The following is a 20,251-nucleotide window of genomic DNA, read 5'->3' as shown; positions in this document are numbered from 1 at the left end:
TCATACAGAGCACCCGTGTCTCTGCTGGCTGGCTGCAACATCTCTTCAGGGCCTGAAATGAGGTACAGGAGTGTGAATAAAACAGCTGTTGCGAATCCTGATCCATGTCCCAGGGATCTCCTCTTTTATAAAGAGCAACTTAAGCCCCAGGTCTTGTTGCTTGGGTGGAAAAAGAAGCTGAGTGATATCAGTAAGTGTCATATTCAATAAGTTAATTCTATAAAGAAGGATGTTAATATTAAGAGAAGGAGTTGTGGGAAGAGTTCTCAGTGATTTGTAACTTTCTGGCATATCCTGAAATGTGTTACAGTGTTGTAGAACCAGGAATATAAATGTGAATAGTTTCAAACTTACTGTAATGAACTTTAGGTTGCATATGTGTAGGCTTTTTGGGAGTCATTCTGCAGAAAGCATGTTGAAAAAAAAATGCACTGTTTTTTAAGTAATAATGTCCCCATTCACACTTGGTAAGGTAATTTTTAGCTGTAATTTTGTGAAGCTCTGGCAGTTTTCTTTATCAAGCTGGAGAGGAGGAGGTGGTTCCACTGCTTTATAAAACCAGAAGTTCTTGGAATAGTCAAAGACTAAAGCAACAAATGGAAATGAAAACACTGAAGCGGGCAATTTTTTTTTGAAGTTATTATTGTTTGTGGTCTTGCATTTGTCTTAAAAAGTGTAACTGGTTTTGATCTAGAGCAGTGATGAAAGATTTTCCCTGTAGTTGGTTTAAGTTCAGCTCCTTCACAAACCACTGAACAATTGCTTATTAATTTTACTTAGTTTAAAAAAAAAAAAGGCTTTTTTGAAAACTTTTTTTTGAAGGTACATGGTTAAACTAAGCCCTTGCAGGTTCAGGAGGTTTCCCTGGAGAAGGCAGTTCTTGTTCCTATGGAAAAGGAGCATCCTTTTTCATTCCACTGCAATTTGCTGCATAGGTGGTATCAAAAATAGAACCTTGCTTCAAGTTACCTACAAAAATACCAGCAGGATCAAGTAGGGTTTTGTTGGTTTTTTTTTTCCTTATAGAAAAAAAAAAAAGTGTTTTCTGAAACCTCTGACCCAATGGTATGTCCCAATGTGGCAGTTCCACCCTTCCACTCCCAAACAGCTTTGAAAAATACCAGGAGGGGAAAGATGCTTGAAGCCTCTAGATAATTCTTTAAATTTTTTCCCCAGAGTTAAGTTCTAGAAACCAGTGTTGAGAAACAACCCAGAAATGTGGTGTTCTCTGGGAAAACCAAATCCTGATGTGTGGTCTCACTTCACACTCATTTTCAGGGGGTTGGGCTTGCTGGAAAATGCCACTTCTTTAGGAAAGAAGGAAGCAGTGGAGAGCTGTTGAACGGTGAGGAGCTTCATGCAGGGTCAGGTTGCTGTGTGATGGGTGTCAGTGTATTTTGACAGCCTTGCATCAGGAACCTGGTAGATTAAACTTTCAGGGGAGGTTCAGTGTCAACTGTTTTGAATGGTTTCCTTCTGAGAAATCGCCTTCTGCTTCTTTTAAATCCCAGCATCACTGAGTGATCAGAGAGGCTATGGAAAATGTTGTCCATTAAGGATCTAGAGGACATTCTCTGTACTCCAGGAGGGAATATGTGCAAAGGCAGCCTTTTCTCTCCATTGCTTATAGTTAATGTGGCAATTGGAGCCTCTCAGTGTAACTTTGGGTATTTGTTATTGCCTGATGCCAAGGTGATGTTGAGAACACATGGTTTTTAAAAACCTTTTTCACATTTTACAGCTCCAGGGTTCCTTCCCTCTCCCATCTCCTTGCTTCCCAGTAAATAAATATCTGAAAAAAAACAGGAGGCTGAAATGAGGTCAGAAAGCTTAAAAAATGTCCTGCTCTGACAGAAGTTGAACTGTTGTGTGTTCAGACCTTTTATCACCAGTTTTCTTAACTAGAGACCTAACTTGAGCGGTGTATTCAATTAGTTAAGGCTACTCAGGGTTGAAGGTTAGGCATGCACTTCACTGCACTGCTGGTTAGTTTTCCAACAGGGAGCCATCAGACAAGCCACAGGCAGAATTAGGAATCTAAGATGAGTAAGTATCACTGTTATTCTTCAAAATTTTTAATTCCCTGGGGCCTGGTGGAAGAAGCCACACAGTGGGCATGTCTGTGCACACATGTGGGGGTGAGGAGCTTCTCTGGGGCTGCACCAGCCAAGGTTTGAAGCCCCTTTTCATTGACTTTCTTTTCTTTGAACTGTTACACAATGCAGTGTAGGGTGGTTCCTTCTCACCCCAATAGTTTTGGTTTTCAAACTTCCAAACAAGTTTTCAAATCTTGATTCTTCTCCATGTTTGCCTCTTATCCTATTTCTTCAAAGAATCCCATCACACCCCTCCTGCCAGTTGCCCATTGGATACCATCATCTCCTCTTTTCCAGAGAATACGTGTCAGTTCTCCCATTGTTTTCAATAACATTAATCTCCTCCCACACACACATTTATTATTTTTTTTTTTCTGCCAAGAGGAGCAGTGATCTGCATAGGAAGACAGCAGTGTAGGAGTTCTCTGCTTGAAATGGTTGACACATCCTTCATGGTGGGCCCCACTTTGCTGTCTGTACTTCCAGAATCCTTGTTCCATGTTCCAGAGTTAGACCTGGGCAGGGAACTTCACCTCTCAGTCTCTACTCTGTTGGGTTTTTTGCCCTTACAGCTACAAGCCACATTCACCAGCAGATACTGCAGCTTATTTTTCTCTTTGAAAGCCACCTTGCTATCCAAGCAACAACAATAAAAGTTTTAATGTAAAGTCTGAGGAAAAAGAAACCTCTCCTCAGCAAGGCTGTGCCCTAAAATGGGAAAAGTGCTGGAGGCTCCATTAACTCTTCTTTGCTGTCCTTATTGATCTGATATGGAAGGCAGTGGGTGCTGTGGGGATGAGCAACAGTCCAAGGGCTGAGGAGAGGCAGCTTGTGGTGCAGAGGGAAGGATCATTCAGTCTTTTCACTGGGATCACATTAACCAAAAGAAACATCAAAAAGCAGTGTGGCAAGCAAGGCCAGGGAGGGGATTCTCCCCCTTTACTCAGCTCTCATGAGATTCCCACGTGGAGCACTGTGTCCAGTTCTGGAGCCCCCAACATAAGGATGTGGAGCTCCTGGGGAAGGTCCAGAGGAGGCCACAGAGATGATCCAAGGGCTGGAGCAGCTCTGCTCTGGAGACAGGCTGGGAGAGTTGGGGTGTTGAGCCTGGAGAAGATAAGGCTCCAGGGAGACCTTAGAGCACCTTACAGGGCCTGAAGGGGCTCCAGGAAAGCTGGGGAGGGGCTTGGGACAAGGGCAGGGAGTGACAGGACAAGGGGGAATGGATTAAAACTGGAAGAGGGGAGATTTAGGTGGGAAATTAGGAAGAAATTCTTTACTGTGAGGGTGGTGAGACCCTGGCCCAGGTTGCCCAGGGAAGCTGTGGCTGCCCCATCCCTGGCAGTGTTGAAGGGCAGGTTGGATGGGGCTTGGAGCAACCTGGTCTGGTGGGAGGTGTCCCTGCCCATGCAGGGGGTTGGATCTGGATGATCTTGAAGGTCCTTTCCAACCCAAACCCTTCCATGGTTCTGTGATATGTGTGCTTAGGTGATGTGTAACCTGTAATTTCTGTGCTCTTCCTGGGACAGTGTTGCACTGGTAGTAGAAGTGCTCATTTTTGGCCAGTATCTGGACATTTTGGGCTGCCGGGTTTGTTGTGTTTGTGAATCAGATGAGCAGATCTGCTTGAGTGCTGCTGAAGTGGAAAAAATATCTGGGTTTAGCATTATTTTGAGGGAGGGAATGCCTCAAGCCTGGCCAATATGTTGTTTTTCATGAAACATGGTGTTTTGATTTACTCATCAGTTCCTGCAGTGAATGGGGAAACTCTTAAAACCTTTATATTCCAAGAGTGCTCAGCAAAGTTGCCTTGGAATTGGAATGGGAAGGCGGCTTTTTTTTTATTGTTTGTGTGCTATTTTGACAGTGTGTACAAGGATCTCCATAGTGAGACCTGTCTGTGGCTTGTGTATGGAATTCCAAGACATTGGGTAGTGTTGTAGGTACCTTTTTCCTATCTTAGTTTCCAAGAAACGCTGACTTTTCCACCTCAAATCAAGGGATGCTGCTGGTTTACTGACTCTGACTAATAAAACCCAGCAAGCTAAAAGTTACCATTGCTGGAAGACACAGTCATAAATTCAATTTATGAGAACCCTTCATAAAAGTTTATGTATCTTTTAAGAGCCACAAGCTTGACATGAAAGAAAACAGGCAATCTGACCTAAAAATCCCTCACAAGATGTCTTCTTCTTTAATAGAAAAATGAGTTCTTTAGTGAAGCATTAAAGTTTTCTCTAGGACCTTGTTTCCAAGCATGTTTTCATTGTCACCCTTGGTCCTGGGTCAACACTGAAATAAACAAAATAAACAGCATTTCACCAGGCATGCAGGAGGAGAAAATAAAAACCACATTGTGTTGGACCCCAGATGCTTGATGAAGGTCTGACTCCATGTGAAAAACACTTTGTAATGCTAAGAAGTATTTATCCTTTTGCTTCCTTGAATATAATCAAACAGGCAGGGAAAGCACATGGATTTTCCAGTTGCTGATTGTGAGATCAAAAGCTTTGTTATTAATTGCAGATGAAGCTGATGTTGTGGAGCCCTTCAGCTGCCAAGTGACACCACTGTTTGCTTCCTTTGTTTACAGACCCTCAATTAAAGATGCCTGGTGCCTGACACAAAGGCTTTAGAGCACCCTCATTTCTGTTGAGATGGGTGATCCCATGGCAGGGGGTGTGGGAAATACCTGTGGTGAAGGTCAGAGCACTCAGGTTTATCCAGTGGTTCCAAATTAGCTGGATTTGGTGTCAACCCCTCCCTGGGTTGTATTGAAAGCAGTGTGACAGGAGGTCAAGGGAGGGGATTCTGCCCCTCTGCTCAGCTCTCGTATGACCCCCCCTGCAAGGCTGTGTCCAGTTCTGGAGTCCCTAACATAAGGACATGGACCTCCTGGAGAGAATCCAGAGGAGACCATGAGATGATCCAAGGGCTGGAGCAGCTCTGCTCTGGAGACAGGCTGGGAGAGTTGGGGTGTTCAGCCTGGAGAAGAGAAGGCTCCAGGGAGACCTTAGAGCAGCTTCCAGGGCCTGAAGGGGCTCCAGGAAAGCTGGGGAGGGACTTGGGACAAAGGCAGGGAGGATGGGATGAGGGGGATGGATTAAAATTGGAGGAGGGGAGATTGAGGTTGGACATGAGGAGGAAATTCTTTGCTGTGAGGGTGGTGAGACACTGGCCCAGTGTCTCAGGGAAGCTGTGGCTGCCCCATCCCTGGCAGTGTTGAAGGGCAGGTTGGATGGGGCTTGCAGCAACCTGGTCTGGTGGGAGGTGTCCCTGCCCATGCAGGGGGAGTAGAACTAGATGATCTTTTAAGGTCCTTCCCAACCCAAACCATTCCATGGCTTGATTCTATGGATGGCAGCAGAAGGCAGGCTGGCTGCAGCTGCAGTTGCACACATGGAACCTTCCGCCTGCTGAGCTCCACCGCGAGCTGCAGCCGACCAGGGTCCTACATCTTCATAAACAATCAACAAAACAAATTCCCTTAAGCATGTCCTGCTATAAACAAGCAAAGCAAGCAGCTGGTCCTCATTTGAAAAGATGTTACATCCATTGCAGAAGGAATCTTCTTAATGCAAACATTTTTTTGGGGGAGAAACAAAAAGCAGCTGTTTATTCCTCTTTATACCTATTAGCTGGAAAATAAAATCCAGGATGCTTGTCTTTCTTCCATTAAGAAAAACATCCTCTTGGCCTCAATGTTCACTTGGATCTCAGATTGTTTAAAATATCCTGAGCTGCCTAAATCTGCTTTTGCTCTGCTTCTGTGGCTAGAAACAGTTTCTCTTCAGAACTCTAAACTACTAAAAGTCGAGTAGTCACTGAATAATTTACAGGAGTTTTGTGACAAAAATAATGATGTTTAGAACATGCATTTTCAGATTTATCTAGACATGCCAAGAATATTCCCCACCTTAGGGTTTATTTGGTAGTGGGTTTTTGTTGGGAGTTTATATGCTATAGCTTTTCTGTGAAGGAATATAGTTGTTTTTCTTGAGATTGCTTTATTGCTTCCCAACCTTTGCTTCCAGGGTTCATTTTGTTCCTGCACTGAAAACACCAAAGGTTTAAAAATGGCAACAGAGGAATGGGAAAAGGTTAACTTAGCAAAATAGGTGTCAGAAGTCCTAAGACACATGGGATAGCTTTGATTTTTCTAATTAGTGTCAGCAGTCATAGCTGTTACACCTGCACAGGGTTGGTTGTTATACAGATTCACGTGGAAGAGTTACCTGGATGCATGTTGAAGCAGTTTTGCTTCCCTGGAAATGGAGCTGGTTCTTTTCAAATATGAAAACTATGGCTGGTTTGTCCTGTTTAGCTTAAATGAGTAGTTACCTCTTGGAAGGTCCTGTCTGGTATCTGAGAGCCAGGCAAATTTAAAGTTGGGCCACAAACATCTGGGATAAAGTCTGAGTGAAAAGGCAGGGCTTGGACTTGGTGAAGTCCTGCAGGGAGGAGGTAGCACAGTGGGACATCAGGGAAAACTGGAGGTGTGTGGCTGCTCGTCAGCATTTCCAGTCTCCAAAGCAAAGTAAATGGAACAAGAGGGTTGTGGGCTCAGGAGGGTTATGTCTGCAGAGCAGGAGCCAGGGAGCACCAGATGAGGGTTCTGGGGATGTTGGCACCAAAACTGGTGACAAAATGGGCCAAATAATTGTTACAAAAAAGCTGCAGAGAAAGTTGTCCCATAATGAATGGGGCACTTTGATGGCTGAGCACATCACAGCTCTCCAAGTTGGGAGTCTGGAGTCAGCAGCAGCTTTACCTGAATTAATGTTAAGGGGGAAAAAAGGATTAATTTTTGGGGCAGCCTGAGAAAAGCAGAACTGTTTTGTCTGCTCGTACACCCCGTTCTGCTGATTTCCATCTGGTTTGGAGATCCGTATCACAGCTGCCTGAGCCCTGAAGTCATCACAATCTGTGAGCACCTGCTCAGCTCCCAGCAGGTACCTACACGCTCCACGGAATCAAAGGCTGAGCTTCTAGAGAGGGCTGAACTCTTGCTTTATCAAATGAATGAACCTTCTTGGCCTTCAGCAGCTGTTGCCTTTTCCTTGTCACTTCAGAGCTGTGTGACAAGCAGCACCAGTGACCTCTGCAGAGCCCGGTTTTCAGCGCTGATCAGTTCGGGCTGACTTGTCGGCGTTCCTCGGGCTGCCTCTCGTTTAGCCGGAAGGCCCATTTAGGCCTTTAAAGGCGGTGTGGAGCAGGAGCAGCGTCCCCAGGCCGGCCCGTGTCAGACTGCCGGCCTGCCCCCCGCGCCCCGCCCTCTCCCCGCCCCTCGCTCCTGATTGGCCGCCCTCCTTCCCCCCCGGGACAATGGTTGTTCCCGCCCCGCCCCGCCCCGTCCGCGCGCCGCGCTCCATACTTGGCGATAGCCGGCGAGCCGCGCGCTGATTGGCTGGGAGGAGGCGAAGGGGCAGGGCGCAGCGGAGCTGACCCGGATGTTCACTCCTAGACAGCGGCGGAAGTGGAAGGGTCGCGGCCTGCCTCGGAGGGAGACCGGACGGGACCGGGAGGCGCCGCCGTTGCTACCGCCCAGCGCAGCCCCGCCGAGCCGCCATGGTAAGGGCGAGGGAACTGGCCTCCCGCCGCTGCCCGCTCCCCTCTTCCTCCCGGCGGTGCTGCCCCCTCCCGTCGCCCCGGTGCCGCGTCCCGGTCGCTCCTTCACCACCGACTCCCTCCCCCTCCCCCACTACAGTCGCTTCACGGCCCTCCCGGGGCGGCGGTGAGGGAGGGCCCGAGTCGGTGCTGCCAGGGGAAAGGGAGGGGTGGCCTGGCCTGGTGTGAGGGGCGGGGGTGCCGTGTCCGGGGCAGGGCTCGGGGGCGGGCGGCGGGGCTGTCCGGTGACTTCCAGGTTTCTGGGCCTGGTACCTGGGGGGGGTGTTTACAGAGGGAATGCTTCCGCTTTGGCCGACGAGTGTTACCCGTGGCTGTAGTTTTGAAGGGAGCGGATGCAGCGGCAGCAGCAACGATTGAGGGCGGTGGGGACCCAACCTGCTCTCGGGGGTGTCCATCAACCCCAGATCATCACGCGTGCTTTGGCATTTCCTCTGGAAGCTGGACAGGCCCGTCCAGGTGCACTGAGATCTAATGGAATCCCTAAGATGCAGGAAACCCAGGTGCAGGCAGAGCAGGCAAACCCTGCAGCAGTGGGTGCTGCTCTGCTGCAGGAAGGAAAGGTTGCAGTTGACCAGAGAAGAACCTCCAGTGTCTTCAGTCTTGTGAAATGATCTCCATCCTGGTGTGTATTTGCTGAAAGGATTAGCCCAGGTCACAAAACCTTTCCATTTCATGTTGGCACCGTGTATACAAGGGATCCATTTAATCAGCTCCAAAGAGATCCAACAATCAGAGGAGCTGGCCCAGGCCCTGCTCTGCTCCCAGCTCTGCCTGGGTGGACGTGGGCTTCAGTGGAGCTTGTCTAAGGCAGCCTAACCCCCACGGATGTGATCACTTATCACTGGGGTACTTTACATTGTTACAAAATTGGGGTTTTCCAACATAACAGCTTAAGAATGCTCAAAAGTACTCAGATTTTAAAAAAGAACAACCCAATACCTGGCTATGTAGCACTACCAAGGCTGGTTCAGCAAGCAGGTGTAATCCTTTCCTTCTTACCTTCACCCAGAAGGATTTCAGAGGCAATGCCTTGGGTTTTTTCTTCAGAGCTGAAGATCATGGTGATCCTGCCACTCATATTCTGTTGGGTAAATCTCTTCAGTTTCTGGTGAGAGGTGAAGAATGGTTAAAATTGAGGTTTTGCTCCTTCTTGTGGAACAGATGAGATGCAGTCCTCGATATCTCATTGTGGTGGTGACAGGATGGAGCATCTTATTTCAGTTGTGCAGTGAGACCTGGCTGTAGCATTTGGAATCAGGATTCCAACAAACTCCTACCTTTTGCCATCATGGAAGTCCTCACAGTGAGGCAATTTAAGGAAAACAAGTAGGCTTGGCATAAAATAACAGTGGTGATGCTGCCTTCTTTTAAGGCCTGCTCTGAGAAGAATCCAGTCAGAATTTAAATGTGACTGTATCAGTTTTCTGGAGGAGGTAGAGCACAGATCCTTTAGAAACTCCCTGAGTGTGGTAAGCTTGTGCTGTCTTGTGATTTGTTGTGTTTATCCATGGAGGCCACTGAAGAAATTTGATCAGAACTTCCAAGGCTGAGTGGACTTTAGGGGTGAACCTGCAGCAGCCACTCTGGTATTTGTGTGGGGCTGGGTGCACATCTGAGGAGTCACTCAAAGAACGTGGCAACTTGAGTGTGGGAGGTGATTCTCTCCCTTTACTCAGCTCTCATGAGATCCCACCTGGAGCACTGTGTCCAGTTCTGGAGTCCCCAGCACAAGAAGGACATGGAGCTCCTGGAGACAGTCCAGAGGAGGCAACAGAGATGATCCTTGGGCTGGAGCAGCTCTGCTCTGGAGACAGGCTGGGAGAGTTGGGGTGTTGAGCCTGGAGAAGAGAAGGCTCCAGGGAGACCTTAGAGCAGCTTCCAGTGCCTGCCCATGCAGGGGGTTGGATCTAGATGGTCTTTAAGGTCCCTTCCAACCTGAACCATTCCATGATTATACCTAGGTCCAATAGGAGTTTGCAGGACAAATCACACTCTGCAGAAGACAAGTGATCTGTGGTGATATTTTAAAACTTTCCTGACTCTTAGAATTAACTTAGTGTTGTGCAGACAGTGCAGGTGCAATCCAGTTTCAGCTTAGGTCCCAATCCAGTTTCAGCTTAGGTCCCTATCCAGCATTCAGAGCACTTCCAGATCTTTTGGTGGCTATGAAAGCACAATACTGAAGTGGAGCACTGAAAGGCTGAAATGGTCCATTCAGTGGAGAGAACAGCAAGTTTCATGACAGCTGGGGGACTGGGATGGTACAGGATAGGAGGTCAGACACCTTCTTGGTGTACTGTGTGTTGCAAATATCTGTCTGGAGCAGATATTTGCCATCTCAAGTCTTAATTGCTCCTGGTGAGCTTGAGGATTCAGAAGTGTTCCCAGATTTCAGTCAGATGCTCAGGGAAACAGGGCAGGACAATGCATAGAGCTTGAAAACTGCCTGGATGGAGGCTAAAAGTAAACTGAATGCACCATTCAGGGCAAAACAGGACTCAGGAGAGTGAATATGCTGAGATTTGTGTGTAGTGAGGAGATGGAATCCAGTTACTCTCTGTAAAAATCAAAATCTTCCTTTCCAGGTTATATAAACTGTCCTGATTGTGTTAGGACATATTTCTTCTGCTATGCCAGTGGGCAATTTTAGCAAAATTTATAATTTATTCAACCATAAATTCAGCCTGTCTAGTGTAGCCCTGGCTGCACAGTGTTGTTTAGAGTTTGAGGCAGCTCAGAAGTGCGGAGGCCCAGCCAAGGGTGAGTGATGTGAGGCTGACACTCCACACACAAACCCCCCTGTGCTCTTCAGAGCAACCCATATTTTCAAGGTAGAGGCTGTTTGTCTTGGGCAAGCACCTTGCTGCTTGATAAAGAACTTGGGTTTTGTGCAACTGCTTCCAAAACCATATTAAATTATTTGTTGGGCAGCTAAAGGTGGTGCTTTTCCAGCTGTTTGAACACTGAGCTTGGCTCTCTTCTGAACAGATCCTGTCACTTTTGGTTTTCAGTGTCCACAGCAAGTCCTTTGCACCTTGTGCGTTCTAAGGAACACACTGACTTCAGCGCTTTTGTAGAGGCCATGTTTTATTAGCTAAGCATTTGAGCTTAGTTAAATGTTATCTTAAAAGGCAAATTCCCAAAATCATCAAGTTGAGAGGGTATTGTTGGGATAGGGAATGCTGCCATTGCAGTGGTGCTTCATCTCGTGGCTTATTAGGGAAGGAAAAACATTCTGCAGCTGAGGTTGTTCAAACAGGGTTTCCTCATACGGTAAATATATATGCTGGTCTTACTAGTTGACATCTGGGAGTAAAACAAAATGAAAGTGCAGTTCATCTCTTCCGAATGACTATTTTTAGTCCTTGGTACTGTAATTGAGGAGAGAAATTACTCTCTTTGGGAAAGGGACATCGCTGAGACCCTGGCCCAGGTTGCCCAGGGAAGCTGTGGCTGCCCCATCCCTGGCAGTGTTGAAGGGCAGGTTGGATGGGGCTTGGAGCAACCTGGGCTGGTGGGAGGTGTCCCTGCCCATGCAGGAGGTTGGATATAGAAGATTTTTAAGGTCCCTTCCAACCCAGACCAGTCTGGGCTTCTGTGATACGAATGTCAGCTCTGTTTACTACCAGGTGGCTTTGATGTGGAGAGGACAGCTGATGAACTTAGGGGTGACCATCCATGGTCTTGCAACACTCCATGGTGCCACACACTCTTCCAGTGTGGCTTTGGGAAGGTGCTCCTGCAGGCTGGGATGGACAGTGCCAGTGTTTTATTCTCCTGCCTGCCCTTTGGAAGGATGTTTGATCCATCCCAAACGACTCTGCTAAGGTGAACTTGTGGAGAGGTGTTTTGTTTTGTTGGGGTGTTTCTCTCTGAGCTGATACACGTTGTAGTTGTGCCACCTCAAGCTGAAATAAAAGTGAGTGTGTTTCAGTGCCTGCTGAAGAGAGCAATTTTTCTGGAGAAGCATGAAATTCTGAAAGGTGCCTGTGCAGGTAGCACAAACAGGGCTTTAGATCTGTGCTAAGCTCTGTTTTTGACCCCATTTTCATACAATGTGATGTTTAAGGACTTTCTTTTTTCCAGACAAAGGACATGACTTCAGAAGTGTAAGATGCCCAAAGTGATGTTGATCTTCTGTTTTTATTCACTGTCTTATTCAGTCACTGTGCAGGATAATTTCCCACTTCCCCATGGATTTATGCTGGGAGTCCTGAAGGGTTTAAATTGCTTCAACCAAATCTTTGGCTTGGCTCTCCCCTTAATGCACAAGGTCCAAAGCAGGTGTTTGCTTCCATTCTTCCTAATCCTTTGCCATTTACATGAACAAGGGTGAAAAATAAATAACTTAAAAGCAGAGAACTTCAAATTTGAATTTCATTTCTGGGTGCAACCTGTGTGGTGTGAAGAAGCAGTTAATGTATCTGAATGACTCAAGCTTCCTACTCTCTCTAGCTCGGCTCTTGTTTGCTGATAGGTTGTGTTAATTAAAACCTTCTCTAACTTGAATATAAAGATCAAGGATTCAGGACAGTCCATTGGAAATGCAGCCACTTGGAGATGGAGCATAAATTGATTTTCTTCTTCTTCTTTTGTATAATGCCTTCTTGAATATTTAATAGTCTGTGAACAATGTGCTCATGTTGGCATTAATGTGGGAATTGCCCAAATATTCCAAGTGGATCCCTAAGAACTGGAAGTGGAACTCACAATGCACTTGGAATTCAATTCACATGAAGTTGTTGTGGCTTTATTTGAGCTGAATCATAGAATCCTAGGGGTTGGAAGGGACCTCGAAAGATCATCTAGTCCAACCCCCCTGCCAGAGCAGGGTCACCTAGAGTCCATCACACAGGAACATGTCCAGGTGGATTTAAATGTCTCCAGAGAAAGACACTCCATAACCTCTCTGGGCAGCCTGTTCCAGTGCTCTGTCTTGGGTTCCTGTCACCTGGAGCTGATAAAGTGGCCTCATGTCCTAAAGCAAGGATGGGGGAGATGCTTGCCAATGGGTTGTCCTGGGAAGCCTGAGCTCTTGCCCTGGTGATAGATGAAATGTTTGCTTTTGAAATTTCCTTGCTGGGGCACGAGGTTGGTTGATGGTTGGTAGATGCTGGTTGAGCAAGTTGTAAAGACATTTCCCTGGTAGTTCAGCTGGGAGGCCTTATTGCAGGGAGAAAATGCAGTGTAGCTGAGGAAGCTGCTTTGCTTGTTTCCTAATTGAAATGTTGTAATTTTCCAGAATGGGTTCATCTGGGGGTTGCCAAACAGAGTGGCAATCCTGTCCTTTTTCTGGTTTTTCAGGAAGTTTAGAGTGAGGAATTGAAAATGGATCCATTTCTTACTCGTACCCAAAATAGGCTGCTATTTAGAACAACTTGAGTTGCATCAGATAAAATCTTGTGCTGTGTTTCCTGGAGTGGTGGCCTGAGCCTTGGCATCCATGAGTGAGATTAATTTCCTTGTGTTATCTGGTGCTCTTTTTTTGCCCTGCCTTCCTCCAGGGTTTAGAAGGCAAACCCACAACATGCTTTGAGCTCCTGCTCTTTGTGCCACCACTTCCAAGCTGGGCTGAAGAATTACAGAATGTATTTGCAGTCGTTTGTCTTACCTGGCTGTCCTTCTCATGGGTTACCTACTTTATTCCTGCTCCATGCAAATCAAACCTTACTAGTTCCTATTTAATCAGCATAGCTAGTGTTATTTTTCAGCACAGGATTGGTATGGGAGCCCTGACTCTGTGTTGAAGCCTAGGAGACAACAGTCTAGGTGTTTGCAGCCCTGCTGCAGAGCCTGTCCTTGCTGGTGCTGTGTCCCTGAGTGTGAGGAGGATGTCCTCTGTGTCTTTTTGTTCCAGAAAGGGGAGCTGAGTTCTTTCCTGGTGCATTGACTTGGAATTTCAGTCACGTCCTTGTTGCAAAGTGGGAGGGTTACCAGCCTGGGTGAAAGCAGAACCCAGAATCTAACCATTTTAGCAGCATCAGCTGAAACAAGACTGAAAACAGCGCTGAAGTAAGAGGATTTTGTGAGGAAGGAAGAAGGGTTGAGGCTGCATTGAAGACACAAGCTTAGTGGTTGCCTAAAGCCACCATCAATAAAATACTCATTATTGTCTGGGGGACTTTTGTTTGCATTTCTTCAGGTGATACTCGCTATCTTTTCCATTAGGCAAACTGCTGAGTTTGAAAGTGATGTCCTATTACCTGCCTTCCCCAGTTATTTTTGCTTTGGTAAATATCAGGATTTTAAAAAAGCTTGCTGCTAGCAAAGGGAATTGGTGGTGATAGCCTGGGCTTGCAACCTGAGATGGGCTCAAGAAACATGAGATGAGTCTTTTGATGAGTTAATTCAAAGGAGGAGAGAGCCATGAAATGGAGGAATGAGGTAAAGTATTGGCTGCATTATGCTGACTGCAGCAGTTGATAGCTGTATTTATCCCCTGAGTCTTGTTGCTGTGCAAATTTAGGGGTCATCACAGGGAGTTTGGATCTAAAACTAAGAACAGGACTGATCTTGGCTCAGTCCTCCACTGGATGGTCAAATACAGCTTTCACACAGCCATTCGGAGGAAATTCTTTGGTGTGAGGGTGGTGAGACCCTGGCCCAGGTTGCCCAGGGAAGCTGTGGCTGCCCCATCCCTGGAAAAGTTGAAGGGCAGGTTGGATGGGGCTTGGAGCAACCTAGTGTGGTGGGAGACATCCCTGCCCATGCAGGGGGGGTTGGGACTAGATGATCTTTAAGGTCCCTTCCAACCCAAACCATTCCATGATTCCATGACTAGTGGAGACAGAGCTACTTCAGAGCTTGATAAGGTGAAAACTGGCCATTGTATTAAATTGAAGAAATCTGACATGGATGGAAGCTGGCACATGTGTCCTCTGAAGCTCCTGCATAAACTGCCTCTGCTACTTAATTTGTTAAAAGTTCTGCACAACTTTGATGCATTGTTGGGTCGTGTGTGACGTTCTGCAGTCTGGACTTGAGGGTAAGTCAGACATGTTCAGAAGCAGAAAAAGACTGAAAGAATGGGCAAGCCTGGCAATTACAGTACAGGAAGGAGTTCCATTAGGTAGAGATGTGAGATTCTTACAGCATAAATATGGGCAAACCGTTAACTTCCTAGTTTGAAAATCGAAATACTTTGCATTGAATCCCTTGGATGAACCTGGAATGTCCTTCATATTGCAGTCCAGTCAGCAAGGTACCCCTTGCTAGACATAGTGCATAGCAAGCACAGCAACAGGCATATTAACCTACGTTGTTGACCTTTTAGGCAATGGGAGAACGTTGAGGGATGAGGGCTAATTAGATAACCTCTCTGTCTCTCCCCTCTGCCTTGCCAGGCATCTGATTACTTGCCAGAGTTATCCCATGAATTAACAACCCTGGCTCCTAGGCTCCAGGATGCTGGAAAGTGCTGGGTGTGTGTATTCAAGCAGGTGGCTGTGAGCCTGGTGGCAGCTTTCTGGGATGACAGGGTTTCTACAAACAGGCTGGTGTGAAGCGTTGTACTGAATTGGGTGTTTGTGGTAGTTGTGCTTTTAGGAAGTGTGTTGCTGTCTGTTGTCACCTTGGTGATGTCTCTCCCTGCTGCTGTAATAATGTGCCCTTTCACCGAGGGTTTTGATCCAAGCAACTTATCTTAGGGGCCTCTAGGAAATCTGGAGAGGGGCTTTTGACAAAGGCTTGTGGTGAGAGGATGAGGGCTAATGGGTTAAAACTGGAAAGAGGGGAGATTGAGGTTGGACATGAGGAGGAAATTCTTCAGTATGAGGGTGGTGAGACCCTGGCCCAGGTTGCCCAGGGAAGCTGTGGCTGCCCCATCCCTGGCAGTGTTGAAGGGCAGGTTGGATGGGGCTTGGAGCAGCCTGGTCTGGTGGGAGGTGTCCCTGCTCATGCAGGGGGGTTGGAACTAGATGATCTTTAAGGTCTCTTCCAACCGAAACCGTTCCATGATTCTGTTCTATGATTCTATGAAAAAATCTAGAACTCACTTGACTGGAAAGAGACCTTGGATCTGTCAGGCCAGGACCAACTTGCCACACTTGGCTGTTTCAGCACATAAACAGTTCTGTATTTGAACTGAGCAGTTCCTCTTCTGACACTGTGGTGACCAAGCTGTCACAATCACGAGATGAGCAGCTTGTGGAGTAGAAGAGCATTTTGAAAAGATCATCCAGCATTAACAGGATTAAAATAAGGCATCACAAACAATGTGTTTGCAGATGTTCAGGAGGACAAATGGCAGTGTTGAATCTTGAGAGTTGTTCAATTTGTAGTAATTATGGTTTCAATTAAAAAAAAAAAAAAAAAGAATAATTGACCTCTGTAAAAATTAAGCAGTGGTTCTCTAGGGACTGATCCAGGTGCTTCCTCAGCAATGTCTGAATGGGAGGCAAGAAGGTAATGTGACTGAAAAACAGGTCATCAGGCTTAGGAACCCACACAGCCCTTCTGTATTAGCTTATTTCAAAGGCTGAACTAAGCCAGTTAGTTGTAGGTTTACAGAGAATGAAGTAATGAAGTGGGAGGATGGGGATGACAGAGTATTAATCACCAATTTGGGATTCATATGCAGGGTTGAAACTATGGGCCGTGCAGAAGGAGCTTGCAGAGGTAACGGGAGTTTTTACCAAAGGGCTGGTCAGGTCAGGAGGAGGATCCTGGGCACGATTTCCTGTTGCACAGGCTGCCAAAACTTTACCAGAGTAATCTTCTGTGTGATGTGAGTCATTGTGGAGAAGGAGGGTGGGTAGGAGGTAGCTTCACAGTTTTTAGAAAGCAAGACTTCCTTGACTGCACAGCACTTTGATGTGTGCCAAAGTATTTGTGAACCTGCAGAAAAGGATTGAGGAACCATCTTGGCTTGTCGAGAGGCACCTCAGGTTCCTTGGTGCATGAGGCAGTGCTGGGTGGTGACACTGTCAGTACAGCTGTCTGTCAGGGTGTCTGTCAGGGGTGCGTGCATACTTGTGCTCAAGACATCTGCTCTGGTAGTGAAACCATCAGGCAGATGTTACAGGCTTCCTTGTGAAGTGTTTGCAAACTAGGGACAAGTTCTGTGTCTCAGTGCTATGTTGGAACAGGTTTGCTTCCTTTTGTTCGGCTAAAATTTCCTTTCTGTAGATATATATGCATAAATGTTATTTTGGGTGCATCCAGATTTAAAATGGGGAAAACAGCCCCAGTTGTACAGTAACATTAGTCTAATTAAATCTCTGAACATTAATTGGCAAAGGTAGTCAGCTCTCCAGTCAACTTCAGTGTCTTTAATCCCATTTATTAAAAGTTAGCAATGCTTTTTTGCAATCTGTGCAACTTCCATGCAGTTATTTTACTCCTGTCCCCATTTTACTCTTTCATGTGGGGCTAATAGGTTGCACATTCACCCCATGCCATGATTTATTGGGAAAAGACTTTTTGCAAACTTTCTGCTTCACAGGAATTCTTGGCACCAGATTAAAGCTAGTAAATTACATTGTCATGTTCAATGACAAGTTTAATAAATAAAACATTGTTTCTGTTACCTAGAAGACAAACAATGGTGCAGAAATCATTAGTGATCGTGGCAAAAGGTCAGGATGAATCGTTTGTTCCCAGAAAGCTTTGGTGTTTGTACGTGGCAGCTCTTGTAGCTGGGCAGATGACTGAGACTTGCACTGGACTTAATAAACTGAAGTGATAGATGTTCAATTAGTTTGGAAAGTAGATGTAAGTATCTGCCATCTTGGAATACATCCTTGCTGGGAAGGAGGTGCCAAGCGAATGTTGATTGCTTTTGTCTGGGGAAAAAGACCTGAGAGTCAAGGTGGACAGCAGGCTGACCATGAGCCAACAGTGTGCCCTCACAGTCAAAAGGGCCAGTGGCCTCCTGGGGGGCATTAAGAAGAGTGTGGCCAGCAGGTCATGGAAGTTCTCCTGCCCCTCTGCCCTGATGAGGCCCCATCTGGAGCACTGTGTGCAGTTCTGGGCTCCCCAGCTGAAGAAGGACAAGGAGCTACTGGAGAGAGTCCAGCACAGGGCACTGAGATGCTGAGGGGACTGGAGCATCTGCCTGTGAGGAAAGGCTGGGAGAGCTGGGGCTGCTCAGCTGGAGAGGAGGAGCCTGAGGGGGGATCTGATCAGTGCTGATCAGTATCTACAGGGGGTGTCAGGAGGATGGGGCCAGACTCTTCTCAGGGGTGTCCAGGGACAGAACAAGGGGCAATGGGCACAAACTGGAGCACAGGAGGAAATACTTCTTGACTCTGAGGGTGACAGAGCCCTGGGACAGGCTGCCCAGGGAGGTTGTGGAGTCTCCATCCCTGGAGACATTCCAGACCCACCTGGATGTGTTCCTGTGGGATCTGCTCTAGGGGATCCTGCTCTAGCAGGGGGTTGGACTAGAAGATCTCCAGAGGCTACATCCAACCCTCACCGTTCTGGGATTCACTGGGAGCTGTACATTTTTGTAGAAGTACAAGTGGGAGCTGAAGTGCATCTAGTTGAAAAGCAGCAATGAGAATCTACAGAACATAGTCTGGGAGATGCTGAATTCTTCTAAAGAAAATAGTGAACTATAGTCAAATGGGCTGATCCAGACTGTCAGGGCTTGTTAGTTAGAATCAAAGAATCGTCAGGGCTGGCAAAGAGCTTCTTGATGAAGTGATGGAAGCAGTTCTGCTTTATCTAGAAACTAATGGATGGAAATGACCAGAGCATGTTATAATTCACTTGATTATTGTTTCTGGAGTTGAGCTAGGATGCTGGGTAATGTCCCGTGAACAATGCTTACCTGGTTTGGAGGTAAGAATGATGAAGTGAAGTCAAATAGAATGTATGAAGAAGAAATTCTTTTTGAATTTAGGAAGAAATTCTTCAGTGTAAGGGTGGTGAGACCCTGGCCCAGGTTGCCCAGGGAAGCTGTGGCTGCCCCATCCCTGGCAGTGTTGAAGGGCAGGTTGGATAGGGCTTGGAGCAACCTGGTCTGGTGGGAGGTGTCCCTTCCCATGCAGGGGAGTTGGATCTAGATGATCTTTAGGGTCCTTTCCAACCCAAAGCGTTCCATGATTGAAAGGATGCTTGAAAGAATCTGCTTGGAGGTAAAGCAACAAACAAAGATTTGGCAAAACACTGATCACAAGCTTTGAGCTGGAATGGAGGAGGAGGTAGATCTCTTGGGTAGTTGCTTCTAGAAGACCTTTGCCACTCCTTTCATCTATCTAGGATCTGCTGTAGTTGTGCTGTCAGCCTGAAATGGTGAGAAGTATCCGGTGTCATCAGGATGCTGGTGGCAGTGAAACCTGAGCTGCGTCCCTGGCTCTGCTTCGCAAAGATGATTTTAGTTCCCCTGCCTGAGTCTTTGGAGCAGACATCTAAGTTACTCTTCCTGCAGAACTTCTTAAAGAAGAGATCCCCCATGATCCCTCACATCTTTCTGAAGTTGGTGTGTTTTAATTTTCTGGTCCAGTGTAGGACAAAAGCTGGCCAGTGTTTCTATGGTTTAGAGTAGATCTCTCATTTTTTTTTGACAAGCATGCAGGGATGTTTGTCAGAGCATGCAACACCTGGACTTGGATTTAGAAAATAAGCCAGGAAGGTGTTTCTAGTCATTAACTGGGGTTAGTTCTGCTTCTCCATAGTGTGCTCAATAGAACAGAGTAGAATAAAAGAAATCATGTTCTGCAGAACATTTCTGAGAAGATTTGGTGACTCAAAAGCTGTGGTGTGACTTGTACAATTGCTCTGTAAGTAAACACTGGTTACAAGGGAGCTGTGGGAGGCTGAGTATAGCAGCTTCTGCTAAAATCTTCCAATCCATCACTTCTTGCTTTTATTTTAATCTTTATTCCTCACTTGTAATTCATGGCATCAGCACTTTCAGAATGGGTCTGTTTGGTCTTGACCACACAGCAGTGGTGGGACCACAGCAAATTGAGCTGAACTTGTTACTGAACATCCAATGTGATCCAAAGTGTCTGAGATAATAAAAGCCACTGGCTCACCAGAGAAGACAAAGCTAGAAGTAGTTAAGAGAAGGAGAATGCAGCCTACATCAGTGTCTTGTTCTTTTAGTCATCTTTGACCTGTTCTCTTATAACCCAGCACAGTGTACCTTCAGCTTTTATTATGTTTGATTGTTCCTTACTTAGGCTCTTGCTGTTTCCCCCACTAGTACACCTTGCTGGCAGGAAATAGTGATTTATGAGTCCATTACAAATGGTTTTAGATAGGATCTGCCAGAAGAGGGTTAATAGTCAAGGGAAAAATAATGTAGAAAAACAGATTGCCAGGAATTTGTGCAGCTGATGGAAATGTCATGAGTGCAGAATTTGTCTGGGCTTCATGGATCATACTGAGTTATTCCCCTTCCCATCTAATATCCTAAAAAGTGAATGCTGACAGCTGAGAAGGGAATCCTGCAACTTACCATCCTACTGTACTTTTTATTACTCAGGGGTTACAATAATTCAACCCTTTGCTAAAGCTTCTAGCAGTAATACTATCCTATTTTGGGATTTGAAGAGGGAGTCTTCTACCTTTTGAGC

At 46.4% G+C, this 20,251-nt stretch overlaps 1 protein-coding gene across 4 annotated transcripts in view; it reads left to right on the top strand.

Moving 5' to 3' along the window:
• Nucleotides 1-20,251, top strand: part of CAPZB (capping actin protein of muscle Z-line subunit beta) — a 73,222-nt gene that overhangs the window by 1,165 nt on the left and 51,806 nt on the right. For 3 of the 4 annotated variants that reach the window (XM_051637542.1, XM_051637541.1, XM_051637540.1), the window contains exon 1: nt 7,561-7,667. The exons of the other annotated variant lie outside the window; for it this stretch is intronic. In XM_051637542.1, coding sequence (XP_051493502.1) covers nt 7,665-7,667 — 3 coding nt within the window. In that variant the 5' untranslated portion in view covers nt 7,561-7,664. Of the gene's footprint in view, nt 1-7,560; nt 7,668-20,251 lie in introns of those variants that run through there. 4 annotated transcript variants of the gene reach the window in all.

The sequence above is a fragment of the Apus apus genome, chromosome 20, assembly GCF_020740795.1.
Source record: "Apus apus isolate bApuApu2 chromosome 20, bApuApu2.pri.cur, whole genome shotgun sequence".
NCBI classification, from domain to species: Eukaryota; Metazoa; Chordata; class Aves; order Apodiformes; family Apodidae; genus Apus; species Apus apus.
Note: the sequence above shows the minus strand (reverse complement) of the source record. Positions and strands in the feature narration are given on the sequence as shown.